The sequence below is a fragment of the Marmota marmota genome, unplaced genomic scaffold (assembly GCF_001458135.2).
Source record: "Marmota marmota marmota unplaced genomic scaffold, marMar, whole genome shotgun sequence".
NCBI lineage: Eukaryota > Metazoa > Chordata > Mammalia > Rodentia > Sciuridae > Marmota > Marmota marmota.
The window spans coordinates 31,411,493-31,432,195 of NW_026000057.1; the positions used below are offsets into that span (position 1 = coordinate 31,411,493).

At 33.2% G+C, this 20,703-nt stretch overlaps 1 protein-coding gene across 2 annotated transcripts in view; it reads right to left on the reverse strand.

Moving 5' to 3' along the window:
- Positions 1-20,703, reverse strand: part of Ppp3ca (protein phosphatase 3 catalytic subunit alpha) — a 160,596-nt gene that overhangs the window by 63,356 nt on the left and 76,537 nt on the right. For both annotated transcript variants that reach the window (XM_015484599.2, XM_048813662.1), the window contains exons 2-4: positions 11,818-11,942; positions 2,810-2,921; positions 1,609-1,754 (exon numbers count right to left, since the gene is read on the reverse strand). In XM_015484599.2, coding sequence (XP_015340085.2) covers positions 1,609-1,754; positions 2,810-2,921; positions 11,818-11,942 — 383 coding nt within the window. The remainder of the gene's footprint in view (positions 1-1,608; positions 1,755-2,809; positions 2,922-11,817; positions 11,943-20,703) is intronic.

Genomic DNA, 20,703 nt, shown 5'->3' on the forward strand with positions numbered 1-20,703 from the left:
GAGGTTTATTTAATGTACCCGTGTTTGATTTTAAAAATAACAATCATGTAATTCCTTTCTCTGAGGAAAGTAAATCTGGTATAATTTACAATTTATCTACAACACTATTTTAACACCTGCTCACTTGAACCTTAAGGATGGAAATCTCCTGATAGAAAAAAAAATTGTATGCTTTGCTACCCTAAATATAATTTTTCTCTAAAAATCAATAAGCTTTTTAAAGAATACTGAGTTCCTGGCAGTAGAGATTTATGATATCTAAATATGTTCATGATTTAATAAGTTATTTCCTCAACATCATGAGTTTCATGAAGAAAAATTACTAAAGAAACACAACAAATGAGAATCACGTAGAAATGATTTTTTGCGTGGGTTGTAGAGGTTTGTAGATTATATTTTTACCCATGATTGTATCTTTAACAAAATAGCCCAATAGCCATATCTTTTTTATTTATTCTTTGTGGTGCAGAACTTTATACATCTATACATCAGCTGTGTTCAGATAAGGAAAGGGCTATATTGAGTGAATTTTTCACTCATCCTCCCTGTTAGGATACTTGGCAAGTTTCTCATCCAAGTAAGTCCATAAAACTGGATAAAGTCAACTAAAACATAAATGCACATCCCTGAAGCCCATTACAGAACAACTACAGCTGTTTATACTCTGACCTATTCCATTTTCCATTCTGTACTTATTGTAGTAACTGATTATAAGGTTACTAATATATGAAAAGCTCACCTGACTCTTTGATTTCCTTCTCTACTAAACACTATGGGAAAATACTATTTACTAATTTAATATTAAGGCAATTGATGGAATTAGCTGATAAATATTATTCAATATATAGATTTCTGAGATTAAGCACTGAAATTTTCAAACACAGGGAAATGTAAAAAACAATTAAGTGGCAATGATTCCAACAAGTGACACCAAGGGATCTTTGTACAAATACCACTTAAGTAATAATAAGCAAGGGTTGGAATTTGAGTTGTGTCCACTATCAATCTTAAGTAAATCTATATTCAAGCAAAAAATTCTGTACTCATTGAAATTAGGCCCTCACTTGTTTCAGCTACAGTCTACTTATAACACATAAGGCTTAAACAAGTAAATATTAAATTACATATTTAATATTTACTTGTTTAAGTAAATATTTATAACATATATTTATAACAAAACTCAGCCAGAAACCTGATTCAGTTAGAGTAATTTAAAAAAAATGTGAACAAATTATTATGGCAAAAATTACTGGGAAGAGTAATAAAATAATTAGAATTATTTTCACCTTTCTTTTCTTCTTTGATATAAGTACAAGGAAAGTTTCTTAGGTCTATAAAAGTAGAGGGTGGAAGTTTTGACAATAAATATGGTTCTCAAATATTCAGAATTCTTGAAGAGAAATCTTAGTTTAGACTTCCATTAAATGGAAGCTTGGTAGTGAACAAAGTCTTCTCATCACATATAAAATGCCATATATATTAGTGTAAACAAATACCTTAAAATAATTCCAGGTAATATTATTTTAAGATAATATAAGAAGATATGTCTTTGGGGATTTGGGCATCAAGAAAAAATGTGTGGAGTTTTTGGAAAATAAAAGGACTTACTTTTCTGATGTCGTCTAGAGTGTTGATCTCTGGAGACAAACCGCCATGTACACACAGGAACTGCTGGTTCATCAGGGCAGCCAGGGGAAGGCAGTCGAAGGCATCCATGCAGGCGTCATACACACGCTCCGAGTACTTTATTTTACCTTTCAAACATGGTGAAATGTTTACTCTCATGGTTTCATCATTAGTATCAATGCATTAAAATAGTTTTGTTTCTTTTTAACATTTTCTTGCCAATATGACATGATAAGCATAAAATTACACTTTGCAAAATTTTGAAACAGAATCAAATACAACTTTTAAAGATTTATATGTTAATCTTAATATGGTATTTTATATTTTTATTACTCAAGCATATTTTATAATTTTTATGACTTTTTTATAGCAAAGAAGAGACTTTTTACATATATTCTGGCTAATTATCTGTAGACATATCACCACAAAAATACACACTTAACTGGAGACCAAAAGAATGATGGTCATAAAACTGGCTGATATTCCTGAATGATTTTATAGAAAAGCTGATGGCAAGAAGTTTTCTAAAGTTGTTCATATCTCACTCACTGCATATTGCTTTTCCCCTATTGATTTGTATCTAATGTTTTGAGAAGTCTTCATGCTCCATTGAATACATGAACACATGACAGAAATTGAGGCTTTAGTGGAAAATGGGGAAAATTGAGAGGAAGAAAATGAAATTACATGATGTACTACATGCTCCTAGTCTTGATATCTAAAGAAGAAAGCCATCTCTTTAATTTTGTAAAGTACAACAGAGGTTAGTATACATCAGATTCAAAAATAGAGGAACGAGGTTCTGTCTGACCTCCATTTGCTTTTCTTGAGTGATGTGAGATTTAAGGGTAGAATTACTGTCTCAAACAGTAGTACACTTAACTGGTTTAAAAAGGAAACTTACTTGCCTCTTAAGATCAACTATACCAAATATCAATTTGAATTCTCAAATATACTCAAATATTAATCTGAATATTAATTGGAGAATTTTTAACTTGAAAATAAAATTAGAATTTCTATAACTGCTCAAGCTTAGAAAGAAATAGGCAATAACATGAACCAGTGTCACTTGAAATTTTTAACTGTTAGGCAATGGATCATATTATAATGTGCTCTTAGTTATTGATTAAAATGACAATTTACTACATACAGTATTAAAGGAAGAAGCTTACAGTATACTTACATTCTTGTTTAAATGTGAAATACTCTGTTAGATGTCTACATTCATGATTTCCACGAAGTAAAAACAGTGTTTTGGGGTAAAGAATTTTCAAGGCCCACAAATACAGCACACACTGAGAAAAATAAAAAAGAACATGAACATCAACATTTTTCATTTTACTTATTCATTCCATTGCTTACATATCAGGAACACATGAATCAAATGTATTTTCATGACCAAAGATCTGCAGCCTAGATCTTATTAGGAAGGATAATGACAATCATAAACAAACAACCAGCTGGTACAAAGCCCAGGTTCACCTGTGCTTGAAATATATATGCACCAAGGATCACAGGCAACAGAAAACAACAGGGTGAGCGGTCAACAGAAAGAAACTCTTGTGGCCTGTGGGAAGTGAGGGAGGGGTATGTAGAAACACAGGGAAAGAGGAAGAGGCCTAAATCAAAGTACACTAGAAAGAAAATATATTGCCTAACTGTACGAGAAGGATTATGGTGAGCAAACAAATAATAAACTTAAAAAGACACTTTATTTATACATCTTCATTATTTAAAAAAAAATCATGTAACAGAAATGGAAGAAGAAATCAAGGGCAAGACATGATTTGCAATTCAATACAGACAAGCCAAGAGATGCAGACTTTGTTGTCATTTTCACTTACTTTCTCTCTCCTTCACTAACTCCCTGACTTCTCCTCCCATGGAGGCTCATGTCTTACCTTTCAGTTTTACATATAAACATTGTTAAATCAATGGCCAGAGAATCTCACATACTAATGACAGAGAATACATTTCATATACCTTAAAACTCTAAAAGTAGTTATGCGTCGCTGCATTTTGAGACAGTGATGGTCATCTATGCAGGCACCAAGTGTGGAATCAACCCGTACTGCAATACTCTTCCTGGAAGGTGTGCTAACTAGAGCTAACCAGAGTACTCAAGTACTACTATAAAGTTTATTATCCTCAGCTGGCATTCACAAGAACCCTCAGGGAATGGGAAACCATGCTTTGGAAACAAGTGTGCTGCCTCATCCTCATGAAGTTTACTTTCTAAAACTGAAGATGAGAAGGGAAAACACCACAGAAATACTGAGGCAGGTCCGAGTCTGGATACTCAAATTTGGGACAAAAATACACAAATAACAATCAGCTTCCCAACATAATATAGATATGCCCGATAATGTCTATGGAGAAGACTATTGCCAATTTATTTACTGTGCTACCTGTGAGGAATAATTACTTCCATCAGTTTCTATAATTTATGAAATGAGTGGAGACTAGTTATATTTGAATAGACAGCCCAACATTTGGAGAAAATACTAATTATCAAAGCACATGTGTATTACTGTAATGTTCAGACAAGATTTGTCTTAAAATAATAAACATGTGATTGAAGAAAAAAATAAAAGATTGACATTAAATTATATATACATCTTTTCTTTTATTAATTAATTTTCTCATTACCACTTCCCAATTTTAGTTATTAGCTAAGTGCATGTGAACTATGATATGAGTACTTCTGAAGAGGTGACCACAGGGGCTGTATGAGTGTTGCTTGAAGCCTCTCGGACTTGTATGTGCAGTTCCCTGTCATCTCAGTGGATGGCATGGTGGCTTAAGGAGGCTCTTGTGTATCAGGCTTGATAGCTCCACTGACATGTTTTAAAAAGTGATGTGTGTATTACTCAAACTTTTCTCAGGGGCTGGGATTGTGGCTCAGTGGTGGAGTACTTGTCTAGCATGTGTGAGGCACTGGGTTCAATCTTCAGCACCACATATAAAAAATAAATAAATGAATTAAAGGTATTGTGTCCATCTACAACTAAATATAAAAATATTTAAAAAAAGCTTTTCTCACATTCCAGGGAAGATATTTATAAACTATCATCAACATCAATGAAATGATAGCTCCCAATTTAAAAATGTAGAAGACTGTATTTTAATTGAAATTATATATATACACATATGTATATATATTTTTTTCCAAATAGGTTATTAACTTAAAATGTGTAATTTGGAATAGAAATGAGTATGGAAAGTCCTTTAAAATATATTTACATGTATATATTTACATCCCGGGCCTGGTGGTACATGAGAGTGGCTCTGGAGGATGAGGCAGGAGGATTGCAAGTTTGAGCCAGCCTCAGAAACTCAGCAGTGCCTAAGAAATTTAGCTGCATCCTGTGTCAAAATAAAAAAAGAAAAGGAATGGAGATGTGGCTCAGTGGTAAAGTGCCTCTGGGTTCAATCCCTCAGAAAAGAAAATGAAAATAATAATAATAAATAATATATATTATATATATTTATATATACATTATGTATATTGTATATATAAATATGTATTATGTATGTATGTATATAAATGTATATACACATATGTATTATATATAAATATGTATTTATATATGTGTATAATGTATATATAAATATATATATTCACTTGCTGAAATTGCTATTTTGAATGCAATTTATTTACATGCTTAGACTGCTCTGTAGCTATCTTTTGGGTACATTCCTCCCAAGTCATAGGTCAATGAATTTTTACATATGTATAGTTCCATGGAACTGCTACCTAGATCCAGGTATGTTCCTGTACCCAGGAGGTTCCTGTGTGCCTCTTTCCAGTCAGTATCTTCTGAACATGTAATCAAAAATTTGACCTTTAGATTAGTTTTGCCTGTAACAAGTTATCTTAAAGCAAAGCTTTAATCTCCTCATTTTAAATCTTAACTACATTTTTTTAAAACTCTAATACTTTAGAGAAATCACATTTTAGAACCCACATTTTCTTTTGGGCCATCTGTTAAAGATCTTGTTTTGACATTAGCATGTGGCTTTATAACTTTATCACCTCTAGTCGTAATTACTTCTTACTGAAGCACTTTCCTAATTGAGCAAAGAGAGATACAAAATTGCTCTGCTAAATATTCTTAATCATGTCTGTTTACGGCTTTCCAGTGATGCAATACACATTTAATTTCCCTTATTATTTAATGAATGCAGAGTACCTATGGTAGGAAATCAAGACATGCTGACTCTATTTCTGCAAATGAAAAGGAAGGAAGGAAGAAGAATAAAGAGAGGGAGGAAAGAAGAAAGGAAAGAGAAAGTAAGAAAGCAAGAAAAAAAAAAGGATAATAACTCAATTTCCAAATGGTTGGCTTCAAATATTCCAAAAATGAAAGTTCTCTTTTCACATTTCATTTCTTCCTTCTCTGTGGCAAGAATAAAGTGTCTTCCCAAACACTGACTTAAACCACAAATGCAGCAATATGGAAGAAAAAGCATGGCAAATGAAAGGGCAAGGGTGGACTGGGGAGTGGAGCCCTGCCAGCCCTTGCCCTCCACATCTGGTGGACAGAGCTGCCAAGCACAACACTGTCTGGCTAGCAACTGTTTTGCCATTTAAAGTTCCAATATTCTGCACATTAGTTTTTGAAAGAAAAAAAAAGAAAGAACTACAGTCTCTTGTAAAAAGAAATTATCATAATCAATGAAGATAAATAAAAATTAGTTAAATCATGGTTATTTTTGTCCATGTGGTATCAGATGGTAAACTGAACACAATTTTCACTGAATTAATTGCTCAGGTAGAAATAGCACAATGTTAGCTAGCTTTTCTACACAGTGAGATGTAAATGAGTTGTACCAGTCATATCAACTGAACTGAGTCTTTTCATTCTTACCCTTAATTAAACAAATATTTACAATTTAAAGTAAACTGAGTCACTCAATATGAAAGATGAAGCATCCTTTATCTTTGGATTATTTTTCTGTCACAGACATCGCTTTCTACTAATTCTGTATTTTCTCCAGCAAAGCAATACTAAGGATATCATTTTCTTCATTAAGTTGTTGCTTTGACAAATAACATTGCAATGGTTTGCTTTGTAATTTATGCTTTTTAACATTATTCTTAAAAAAAAACTGCATAGGACAGAAAAGGAAAATGTGAAGGAGGAAACAAGAAGATAAAAAAGAAAACACACAGCTTTAGCTATATATTAATCAGCTCCCTCAACGCATTTATTATCTGAGCTGTGAAATGTTCCAATCAAAAGTGCTCCCCCTCCATTACTGGACAATAATGAATCTAAAGATGTGCATTGTTTGGGACAAGATCCAAACTCATGAAATGTTAAGTGAGCTTCTCTAAGACATCGGTTGCCTGGTCTGACATGCATACAGAGAAGTACCAGGGGAACAGCAATGCCTCATAAGATGAGACAGCAGAACATTTCTTCCTCATGTCTGTGGCAACACTCTGTCACCTACATCCTCTCTTGTGCTGCTTGCTCGTTATTCTCAGGCAGAAAACGGAGCATTGCCTGGCTTGCTGAGGTTCACTCTAGTCTATGAGTTCACAGCTAATAAACAGGATAACTTTTCACCCTTAAATATGTTTGAGACCTGGGTTAGGATCTGAGTGTAAGTGGAACAGGCAGGGCCAGCTTCCTGCAAAGCCCAAGGCACTGTATCGCATAAGGGCTAGAAAGAGAGTCTAATGAACGACAGGGAAGGAAACGGCTGTGTGTGCCTCTGTTTGCAATTCTGAATTTTTCCCTGTGTTCACAGAGAAACACACTCAGCCGGTGGACCTATATATACACATATGCTTGATCAAAGAGATTAGGTGGTGTAATGCAATCATCAAAAAAGGAATATTTGATGTAAGGCAAATTATTACTCAAAACAAAATTACCTCTTTCATCACTACTCAAAAGCTTGCTTGTTTGGGGGCTAACTTTGTGGGAAATGATTTCTAATCTTGGCAAAGAGAGAAAATTGGGGAGGCAGGGGGAGAGCGCATAAAATGAGCTATATGTGCTCCTCAGAGTATATTATCTCCATCCAGTCTGTAAATACACCAAACAGAAACTACTAGAAATTCGAACCTACCCTTCAAAGCTGATTTGATAAAAATTAAATTAAGTGGTCCTTTTTACTCAAAAGATAGCCAAACAATGTCTGCAGTGTAGCCTTAAATTATTGAGATGAATCAAGAACCTTTTGAAACCTGTTAGGATAACACACACTGTAAAAATAAGCTCTTATTTTAGGATTTTTCTTAAACCAACAATACCATTCTCATAGAGAATATTTTCTATTTAATGCTTTGCCCTTCAGATTATATGTGTGTGAATATTAGTACATTCATGGGTAAGTGCAACAATGTGTATCCCTTTCTGCATTACTGATGTGTGCATTTTTTGTGTTACACTGTGGTACATCCGGTGAATATGTTATGACCAGGGTGTAGGATAGTAGTAAGAGGACAGGTTTTGAATCCTAGCATTGGCATTTACTGTGTGTGTGGCCCTTTCTAAACCTCAGTTGAGGCACTTCTGAAAGGAATTTACGCATTTACATGTAACTTTCAAAACTTGAGGAATAAATGAGATAATTTATACCATGAAAACAGCAGCATTTATAGCCTGTGAACAGTGTCAGCTTCCTTAATCCACAATAAATATCCCTGAAGTATTTTTGGTAAGTATACTTTATATAAATGTCTGTTCTATTTTAATATGATGTTGATATCATTGCACCATTCTTAAGTGCCCTCAAAAGTGACCTCTAATCAACAAGGATCATTTTACTTTGATACAGTTTGTCATTTTGTGTGTGTATGTAGCAAGTCGCTCGGGCTGTACTCTCAGACCCTTGGAGTTTAATTTAAAAAGTGTTTGATGATGGAGGCTCTAGTATATGCATCTCAGAACTTTTAAATGTCTTAATTTCTCCATTTGATATGTCACTAACTTTTGTTTGATCTCTTGATCTTTTGTTTGACTATTAAAAGAAACGCACTATACAAAATATTGCAAATACTTTTGTGATTCAAATATTATATTAACTGTAGACTAATCTATTGAGGAAACAAGTTAATGATTATTGCTTTTCAAATTAAAAACAAACAAACACAAAACAGAGCTTAAAAAAAGCTTTAATTAAGAAAAGCTTAGAACATTTCAAGTGGTTTGAGGCCAGAGATTCAGAACCCTACATTTTTCAATTAAAAAAAAAAAAGTCAAAGGTAAATAGAGATCCAGAAAGTTAAGAAATATTAAAATCCAAAGACAGTTGATGAGATAAGAAAGTCCAATTGTGCTGTTATTCAAGCAACACAAGATTTAGTGCTTTTTCTTCATTATCAATTTAGTAAGAAACATTATTGTAATCTTTATATTTAAAAGGATACAAACTAAGGTGTTAAAATCCACAAATATTATGATATTAATTTTTTTTTCAGCCAGGCACCATGGCACACACCTGTAGACACTTGGGAGGCTAAGGCAGGAGAATTCAATGTTCCAGGCCAGCCTGGACAACTTAGCAAGACCCTGTCTCAAAATAAAAAATAAAACAGGCTGGGGCTATAGTTCAGTGGTAGAGCACCCCTAGGTTTAATCCATAGTAAAGAAAAACAAAAGTTCCAGCATAGTACTCTATTATTTGATAAAAATAGTCACTCTTAAGAGAAAAGTGTCAGGATTTCCTCACTTAGAAGGTGAGCTTTGAAATATGCAGACCACCTATTTCATTTATCTTTGGAATCTTTCTTAGAAGCAATATAAATGTTAGATTAGTAAGATTACTTTAAGAACTACTAAAATATTTTTATTATTTTACTATTTACTTATATTCTATGAAGCCCTATTTGAAGGGGAATGGCAGAAATCTTAACCTCTCCTTGCTCTTTTCTGTGTCTCATTGTTTCCCTCAAACCTGGAATCACCAGTGGTCATATCAGCAAATTCCCATCCATCAGAAACAAGTTGAGGTATATGTGCCACTTTAGGGAAACATCCTTAAACAAGACTGCAAACCCTTCTCGTATTTTCTTTTTATTCTTGCTGAATGTACTGTGGAGACAGAAGAATTGAAGCTACTATAAGCTGTCTCCGGTCATAGAGGTTTACTTTGAAATGAGGCCATGAACATCAGGGAAACAAGGCAGAAAGAGGCTGGGTCCGGGGAACTATGGAGGATCGCACAAGTCCTGGTGTGTCCATATGGGCTTCTCCTAGAGAAATAGACTTCTATATTTTCAAATGAGCATTATGTGGGGGCTTTGTTTTGTTTTTGTTGTTGTCTCTCCTTGAAGATATTTATCCTAATGTGAGATAAAAGTTTTACAAAATTTGTACTCAATCGCCCTTCCCTACTGGTTATGTTGATCAAGTAGCCCAAGAACATGACCAAGACTTATGAGGTTAACCTAGGTCTTCTCTGTACTTTGCTCACCTCAATCTCCCTGCCAGCTAAAATCTTACTTGTTCTCTGATTCAGTTCCTCAGTGAGCTGCATCCCATTATTCTCTCATTTTTCTATATCCTATCAACACTTATTTTCTGTTCCTCCTTTATCATAAAATTTTTAATAACTCATTCAAATAACTGAACCATGAATGATGACCTATTCTAGGCTTTGGATTCTATATAGATTTTTGTACTTACATATTCCTGTATAGATTTATGTTTGTAGAGATCAAGGATATATGTTACATTTCTCTATATTCTTCCTAGTTCTAATACCATGTATGTATTTTTTACATATGTACATATATGTGTGTCTATATATATATATATTTCTACACCTAATGGTGATGGACATAAAGAGAATTAATGACTTTAGGTTAATCAAATAATTAAGAAACAATTGCTTTGATTTTAAAGTAAAAGTTGTTTGAGGGTGATGTTTTTCAACATTAAATACTTGTTCAGTAAATCAATATGATAATAAAATTTTTAAAACAGAATCATTTTTATATGATTGTGAATATAGATGTTCGTGTGAGGCCTTTATACAGTTGATTTATTCCTTGGAACACATGTTTTCTTTTGTAATGTTTTTTTAAAGACACAAAATGTCATTTAGTATACTCTGATTTTTAAAGCTATATTTATATATCAAACCATTTCTTTCAATAAGCATTTATTGAGCTTTTACTGTGTATGACACACCATATTAGGGCACTAGGAAGAACAAACATTAAAGAAACGAGGTCCTCTTTGCCTTTTCTATTCAAGTAAAGCAGATGCAGATGGGAGGCTGAAGAAGAACTTCTACTCAAAGGTTATCTGTTTTGTTTTATTAAATCAGTTTGACAAATTACTCTAGTCAGATGACAGGTGCCAAGAAAGACAAAATAGAGCATTCTCACATATGCACACAAATACACATTCCAAGCACAGCCCCGTATGTATGCACTTTGTTACCAATTTACAAAGGTAACACTGTCTCTCAGTTATAAGCCATAAACATGCTAATTCATCTCTTGTTTACCAACTTTGATTAGTTCTTTTAATGAATGGGAAATAGAATTATCTATTGTAAACTAAGGTAAATTTTTTTTTTCAAATTTGCAAGTATAATAATGTACAAAAGGCAAAAATCTTACTCCAAATCAGTTTTATTCACATTAAAAAGCACATCGGGGTCAACTGAAAGTAGGATTTGTAATTTTTTATTTATTTTTTTGTAGTGCTTTATTTTTTTTGAACTCAGGGCCTTGTTCAGACCAACTGAGCTATATCCCTAGCCCTTGTGGCATGTATACACAATGGAATGTTGCTCAGCAATAAAAGAGAAAAAAATCATGGCATTTGCAGGTAAATGAATGGAGTTAGAGAAGATAATGCTAAGTGAAGTTAGACAAACCCAAAAATAAAATTCTGAATGTTTTCTCTGATATAAGGAGGCTGATTCATAGTGGGATAGGAAGGGGGACCAGAAGATGAATAGTCGATCTCTAGATAGGGTAGAGACGTGGGAGGAGAAAGGAGGGGGCATGGAGTTAGAAATGATGGTGGAATGTGATGGACATTATTATCCAAAGTACATGTAGGAAGACATGAATTGGTGTGAATATACTTTGTATACAACCAGAGATATAAAAAATTTGTGCTCTATATGTGGAATAAGAATTGTAATGCATTCCGCTGTCATATATAAATTTAAAATATTAATAATAAAAATAAAAAAGAAATGCTATGGACTTACTTCAATACTGAAGTACCCTCTGTCAACATAGTCCCCCAAGAAGAGGTAGCGAGTGTTGGCAGGAGATCCTCCCACTTCAAAGAGCTTCATCAAATCAAAGAATTGTCCATGGATGTCCCCACAAACTGAAAGACAGAAGTAAAATTTATTTTATGATCATATTAGGTTACGAATCAGAATTAGATCACAAAATTGTAGATCCATAATTAACTTACAGCTAATTTTTAGCCAAAACATTATTTTGCAGAACAGGAGAACGAGACAGAAAAGCTAAGTACATTGTTCAAGATTCACAAGTTAGCTAGTGGCAATCCTGGCTCTACCATCGAAGTCTACTATTTTACAAATTAACTGAAAAAATATGTATAATAATAATACTAATAACTATTACTGCTATGCATTTAACAGTTTTATAGGAAACACTGTCAAGAACTTCATTAACATTTTCTAGTTCAATTCAACAATGTCATGGGATATGTTTTCATATATAATTAAGAGATGGAGAAAGGTGTTTGAGAATTTGGCATAATCTGAAAATGAGGTCTGACTGCATAGCCAGTACACATTGCCTCTTAAAAAACAGAAGATCTTGAAATGTATGATAAAATCAATATTTTGTTGAATATAAAATGTAATCAATTACAACATACATTATTTTATGCACCACTAAGAAAAAAGCATTAAACTCAAGTTATAAAATAGTATTTTTATAAAATATATCCTACTATCAGATGTTTATACAAAGGCAAATTGTGTATTAGAAAATATTAAAAACAGTCCAAAAATTAGTGGAATTGATACTTCTTTAATTTCTTATCTCTTTTAAACACAAATTCTTGAAAGAACATTTAGTCTCTCCTTTTTCAAATCATTTACTCAGGACTTATTATTTCATTTGCTACTTTCAGAGCCTTCAAAAATCAATATTATAATATTACAACTGAGAAAACAGTGTACCTTAGAAAGATTATGTATCTTGGCAATGTGACCATTAAAAATGAACAATCCAAGTGAAAGGAGGGGAAGGCAGGGGATGTGGGGATAAGAAAGATAGTAGAATCAAACAGACATTATTACTTTATATACATATGTGACTGTATGACCAATGTGATTCTACAATATGCATACTCAGAAAAATGAGAAATTATATTTCATCTATGTATGATATATATAAGTACATTCTACTGTCATGTATAACTAATTAAAACAAATAAAAAATTAAAAAATAATGAACAATCCAGTGCCTAAATTTAGATTTATTTCATTCAAAGCTTTTCTTTTCAACCATCACAGTGTAATATATTCAATATGTGTATTTTATATATATAATTGTGTGTATATGTTATACACATAATATATTATACATGAATTATGAACACGATGTGGTGGTTTATGCAGCACCAAGAGGCTCATGGAATGAACGTATTAGCAAATAAGAAATCAGGAGGCCAAAGGATGTTATCTCAGATACTGCGATCACAAGAAAGTCACTGAAATATTTTAACCTCATTTTTTTGCCTGATAGAAGTGGACAGTAATAAGAATGAGCCCAAAGAGTCCATGGTTGAAACAACTGTAAAACAATAAATGAAATAAAATGTGCAAATTCCTGTTTTTACCACTTAGGAACAGCTAATAAGGACCAAAACTCTCTAAGCCTGCAACAGGTACAGGTGGGCTCTATTTTTGAGTGTCTGTGTTTCTTCAAAATCTTAGTCCACTAAAACATAAGCTGTAACTACTAATGAACCCCTTTTGTGGATAACAATCACATTGCTTCTTCCCTTCCTGGAGCATGAGGTACACTGTAGAAATATCAGAAACATATTCTTCCCTTTTAAAAATAATATCACAGGGCTGGGGCTCAGTGGTAGAACACATGCCTAGCACATGCGAGGCACTGGGTTCAGATCCTCAGAACCACATTAAAAATAAATAAAATAAAGGTATTGTGTCCAACTACAACTAAAAAAAATAATATCACAGGTTAGAAGATTATATTTATAAATGTATACATTTGTTTTTTTCTTAGAGTTGAGCATTTTGCAAATGGATCCTTATCCTGAAGGAATATGATTTCTTTCTTTTTTTTTTTAATTTTTTATTGTGGGTTGTTCAAAACATTACAAATTTCTTGACATATCATATTCCACACTTTGATTCAAGTGGGTTATGAACTCCCACCTTCACCCCATACACAGATTGCAGAATCACATCAGTTACACATCCATTTATTTACATATTGCCATACTAGTGTCTGATGTGCTCTGCAGAGGAATATGATTTCTGAGATACAATACATCAAGTCTTTTCTTGTCATATCCTAAGTAAGGGGACAGTATAAAGAGCATTATGGTTCAAAATTTGCCAGGCAAAAATGCCAGTGCCCCCTCTGGAGGAGACTTTCATGACTACATTTGGAGTTACAAAAACAAAAAGGAAAAAAGAAAATCTTAAAACTTAAAGTAATAACAATAAATGTCTATTTTAAAAACTGCATTAGGTTACCTTGTTCTGTGATTTTTAAAGAGATAAAACTAAACCTTATTATCTAACAAATAATAAAATAGCTCATCTGGTTTATTCTTTAAAAGGATAAATTGGTACAGTTTACTTAACAAAAGCACTGATTTCTCTCAAGCTGTGGGAATTTTGATACCAGTTGTGTATGTTTCAAAAATTACAAAAGAAAGAAGGTGTTTGGCTGGAAATCTTTTTTTTTTCCATGTCCTCCAGTAAGTTAAGAGTGTGAAGGAAGGACCTTCCAGGAAGAAAAGCATGAAGTAGTCACTTTCTCAGACTGCTCTGGCCTGTCTTGCCACTGACCCTCTTCCTACAGTGGATCCCTATTATAGGGATGAGGGCTGATTAGGGGGCAAGGCTCAAAGAAACTATGAAGCCAGGTGACAAAGTGAGACAAGGCTTCAAACATTATTTGTAATATTTATGACGGCTTTTGCCTGAATAATCACATTTTACGCTACTATTAAAATATTCACAAGTGAAAATGGTTCTATCAAAATCTTTGAGACAGTATGATATAGTATTTAGACCTGGATTCTGAAACCAGATCATTCAGCTTCCAATCCCTGCTGCACCACTTACTAAGGGATTTTTTCTCTAAGCTGCAACATATTTATTTTATAAAATGGGGTGATATTGGGGTCTTACTTTATTAGGCTATCTGTGAGGATTTAATGAGCTAACATAGTAACCAGCTTAGAAGGGTTCCAGGAATTTGATAAGAAACTGATAAAGGTTACATCAAGTGGCATTTCCAAAGAGACACATTTAAAATGTCCAGATCTCAGAAAGAATGGTATTCTACTGCTTGTGGCTGGAAGGAATGTGAGATGGAAGGTATTCTCAAGACATTTTAAAGCATCTTCCCTTCCTATACACCTCCCTTGGTGTGTGTTATGTGTCTGTGTGTGTGTCTGTCTGTCTCTCTTTTTATTTTGAATCAGGGATTTAGCCCGTGGCCATTTACCACTGAGTCACATCCAAAGTCCTTTTAATTTTTTTGATACAGGGTCTCACTGAGTTGCTTAGGGCCTCACTAAGTTTCTGAGACTGAACTTGAACTTGTGATCCCTCCAGTCTTAGCTTCCTGAGTTCCTGGAGTTATAGGCTCTTTCATTTCAATTGCTCTCCATAGCTGAAAATCCCATGATAATTACTTTTTATTTCTCCAGGTCAGTGACATAAATACCAGGACATCCATTCAGGTTATAGAATGCAGTTTAGGAATTAAAAGATTTTAGCAATTGACAACATAGCATAATTGGGTAGCCAGAAAAAATAAACAAATAGGTTCTAGACCATGAAAATATTATAATATTATTTTTAGTTGGAATATAAAGTACGTATTCATTAATATAGTTTTGTAAAATCAGAAAATTGAGCTCTTTTTCTGTCTTATAATAACTTTGTGATAAGAGATCTCAATGATTTACAAGATGACTGCAATTATTGGATCTTGGTCTGATGACATAAAACAGCAAAGAGCAATTAATGCAAACCAGGCATGGAAAACAAATAGCCTACAATCCAGTTACTTGTATAATTGTCATATTATCACAGACTTAACCACAGAACAGCCACAGAGTTCTGAAATCATGCTTTTATAGTAAGAACCACTTTTAATAATGTTCAGCAAAGGAAAATAATTTGCACATATAATTATTTTTAAAAATTGAAGCCCAACTCAAGGAAACACAAACTCAAAACTTGCCTGAAAAATAAGGATTTTCAAGATCACCTTATGATCATTTTTAAGACAAATCACATTGTTTTGTCTTAAACCTTTTTCACACGACTTACCATTATCAGAAATTACCTAGATGATTTATTTTCATGCCTGTTTCTCCCCTGTCTCTTCCCATTGGAGAATAGCCTCCACTAGGGTGGGTAACTTGCAGTGTTGTTCACTTTACCCCAGCACTACAATGTCTGAGGATTCCTCCACTGAGCCCATTACATGGTTACTTTGAAAACTCATTTAGTAGGAAGTTAGATATTTTGAGGGGCTCTTGAGATTGCTAGAGATGAGGACAAGTTTGTGGAATTTGCTTTGGTGGAAGCCAGAGGCCTTCAACTTAAAATCTGAGATAGGAGCTATTTTAAGTCTTTCAATTGCAGGAATCAACAATGTAAGACTGGGGACTAGTGCAGGACGTCCATGCATTTTATGATAGTTTCCTCACTTAGTTCTACATCAGAATACCCTTGGGCAAGTTTTGAAACTAAAAATTCCTGGGCCCTGAATCAGTATCTCTAAGGATTCATATTTATTACCAAGCTGTTAGATGATTAGTTCGAATGACTAAACACACCTGGACTTCTGAGCATCTGTCAAAGCACACATAGGTCTCATTTGCCTTTTTGCATGGTTTTGCTCATAAGTTAGATGTGGAAGAGATATACATCAGAAAGGCAAACTCTTTCCATGCTCATTCCAGGTTAGTGTGAGATCAGGATTTTTACTATTATGTGAAATGATCATAATGAAGTGATTATTTGATAGAGTCTATGGGGGAAGAATTTAACATATAAAAAGGATTACAAATTTTTTTGCAGCATTTGATTGTAGTTATTGCTTGGACCTTGTGTATTTTAATTATAAATTAAGGGACTTATAATTATAACATTCTGAAATTTAGGTCACTCTTTGGATATCAAACTTCAGAAAGAAAATGACCACTATACATTGGTACTCGAGAGGATGGAAAGTGAGATCCAGAGGAAAGGCTGCCTGGCTCTGTTTTCTACTTACCATGGCGCCACCCTCCATCCTGTAGGGGTGAACACAGTGATATCCAAAGAACTACAGCATGCCCAGTACCTGCTGGTGAGGCAAGCTGTCTGCTCCCAGTTCCCCCAAAGCTAAGTTCTACAATCTTCTATTTCATTTAGTTTTGACAGCATCTCTAGGTCAAACAAGTTATGATAAGTTCTGTTATGCCTTCAAAGCAAGCTCACACTTCATCAACATATTCTGGTTTACCACATTCCCATGATTCCCATTATTTGCTTCTCATTCCCAATGAAACACTGCTAGTGGGCAAGGTTCAACAGATATTGTGCATATTTTTTACAGAAAAGTAAAGAGTCATGACATTTAAAAAATTAACATGGTAAAGACATTGAAATAAAAAGTTTTTTTTTTTCCTTAGCCATTGCTAATTATGTACATTATCAACCTAGGATACCACAAGACAATGGTTATTTTCCCTGAGAGAACTTTTCCCTTTGCCTTTGATAGGAGAAGTAAGAACTAACAAACACACTGAAGAGATGAATCTATTTGAAGAGGAGGTGGCAAAGTGGTCAGTAATATCTTGGTGCATCCCCTGGGTGACTCAGTGGTTCTGAGTATGGCTAATCTAACATACTGTATATACTGAATGGGGCATGGGTAGCCAGCATCCTGCAATGCTTTTACACTCTCTCTTCCAATCAGGAAATACACACATACTGCCTAAATACTCAACTGCTAACTATGACTTAAGCAATCATTACTTTGGCATAATTGTCTTTTATATGGCTTTCCTTATTCCATAATTCCTGGACCAGTTTAAATAAAACTTTACTGGAAACAATTTCACACTGGAATGAGGTGAACAACTTTTGACTTAAGTGAATTTATCTTTTGAATTTTGAAGCATGAAACATAAAAATAACATTCAGAAAATATGGGTTTTTATTTCTTACAGAAGGCAAAAGTCTCCTGCCCCCCATATCATTGGTAGAAAGCTAGTTTTAAAGCTTTGAAATCATTCGCTTAAGGGGGTTCACATATAAACAGAAACATAGACATAAACGTGTCTGTGTATGTGTTTGTAATATAGCTACTCACCACAAATGAGGATTTAGAGATTAGGGGGCAGTGTACTTATCAGGGAGTCATTAATCAGAATTTCAGAACTTTTACAGACTACAGCAAAGTAGTGCTAAAGAAAAACAGGAAAGAGCAAGGGAGTAACAAGGGGGATCTCGTAGTCAGCTAAGTAAGCTCTTGTGATATACAATGAATCACAGGGCAAGTCTAAGAGTCTCTAAAACCAGCCACTATGAAGTGGAGAAAATAATGACTAGCTTGTTGAAGACAAAGAGACCCTTAAGAAGAGGATCTCAGGCAAAGGAGGAATGAGAAGTTGGAATGCTAACCATACCTAGGACAAAATGTTTGCCTTGCATTTCCTGACCAGAGAATTATGTATGGTCATTGAGAAGAACTGGTCCATACCAGAATATGAATTATATTATATTATATGTGTCCTAGGTATACTAACTTAGTAAATATGCAAATAAGAATATCTATAGTATAACAATATTTTTCAAAGAATTCTACTGCTTCTATGTTCCTATTGGCAATTAAATTATTCGAATAGAAAATATAAGCCAAAATACAGAGGGTTAAGGACCCTATGATGAGGTCCCAGTAAAATTGCTACATACTTGATAACTTGAAAAGGTCTCTAATAACACTGTCATCCTGAATAGAAGGGAATAAAAACTAAAATGTGAAATATATGCTTTCATATGAAAGCATTCGCAATAACTTGTAATCAGTGTACAGACTTACATATTTGGTCCTGTTTACTTGCCTATATGAAAGGAAATCTACCAAAGAACAGCATTAATTTAACTTGTTTTTGACAATAAGCAAAAATTTTATGATGTCATATAATTCCAGAAAATTGTTAAAAAGAAAAAAGAAATTGAAAAAAGAAAGCCCCCAAACTATCAAACAATAAAAAATAAATTATACATAAAAATAGATTTTTAATGGACCAGCATTTAAAAATTGCTTGGCAAGATGGTATCAGAACCATGACTTAGAATTCAACTGCTTTTAATTTTTGACTCATTATTTATTTTTCTGTAAAGACCTTTTAGTTCCTCCAAAATACTGGTTTTATCATCTTGGAAGTCTTGCATGAAGTAGAATAACTTCCTGTACAAGTTATTCCAGTTCATACTAAACTAAGAGATTACAGATTTTCCTTTAGAAAAGATGTTTCTAAGTTGCTAAGGAATTTTTACTATTGAGTTTCACTCCACATTTAGCTTCATTGGCTTTAACCCCATATTTTTTCCCTAATAGTCACATATTCCTTGGACAATAAAATCCTTAATATCGAGGAACTAACATTATGTCTATTTCTCAGCATATGGGGATCAGCCTATTGAATCTATTGGTTTGATTTTTGAATACTCTATCTACCATAACTTTTTCTTTACTCAAATCTGCAATTTTTCAGGGAGAGATTCTATGTGCAGATATTGTGTTGGAGGATAACCACAGAGGGTACTAAAGTACCCTTCCATTTCCTCCTGCTGGCAATCCCCCTCAAGCAGCCTTCAGGATATGATAAATTCAAGTACAAACCACGGAACCAGTATGTGCAGTTCATTAACAGAATGTATGACTTCTAAAGTCAAGTAATTACTGAGATAAAGGTTACACAGGAATTATATTATACTTTGTTATAACCAGAAGTCTCCATCAACTGTATACAAAAACAGAACAAAAGAATAAGGTTTTAATTCACTAAAGAAGTGTACTTCAAAATGATTACTATTTTCCCATAATAAATGTTATTTTTCAGTTGTTAAAACATGTACTAGATAAATTCTTAAATAGGTCACTAAAGATTATGTAGGAAAATATTGAAAAGTATTCAAATTAAATTAAAATGTACTAAAAATAATTTTAAGAATAAGGCTATAAAATCAAATATATAATATAATATTAGCATCAGTTCAGATCAGTAATAATTTTAAATCTCATCAGTTTTGTATTTATAAATATGTTTAACAAAAATAAATAAATTATCTATTATCCAGTGTTAATAAGAAATAATACAGGGTAATCGAAAAATGACTGGAATATACTATAGATTACAATAGATAATAACAATTTACAACAATCTGGTACTAAATACTTCATTATTACCTGGAATATCAGTTTGTAACCATAATTATAAAGAAAGAAATTAGGATAGTCTGTATTTTTTAATTATTTAATAAAAGGAGCAAGAATTTACAATACCATGGTTACTACCACAGTGTAGTCTAATCAATGGAAAGCAAATTATTGAAACTTATGTTTATGTTATTTTTTTCTTAGAGATAAATATTCTTGCTATTGAGATTGTTTTTGTAGTTAAATTTTCCTTCATAGACTGGATGAATTAGAAGATTTTATTCACCAGAGGAACTTGATTTATTGAACAATAATGCATTTGTTTCAACTGTTATCACTATTTTTCCATTTAAGCAAAATCACATTATAATAAAGATGCATAATTATTACAGGTTCAAATGCCATTGCGGAATTATATAAGTCACATTATGGTTGTGATAAATAATAATAAATAT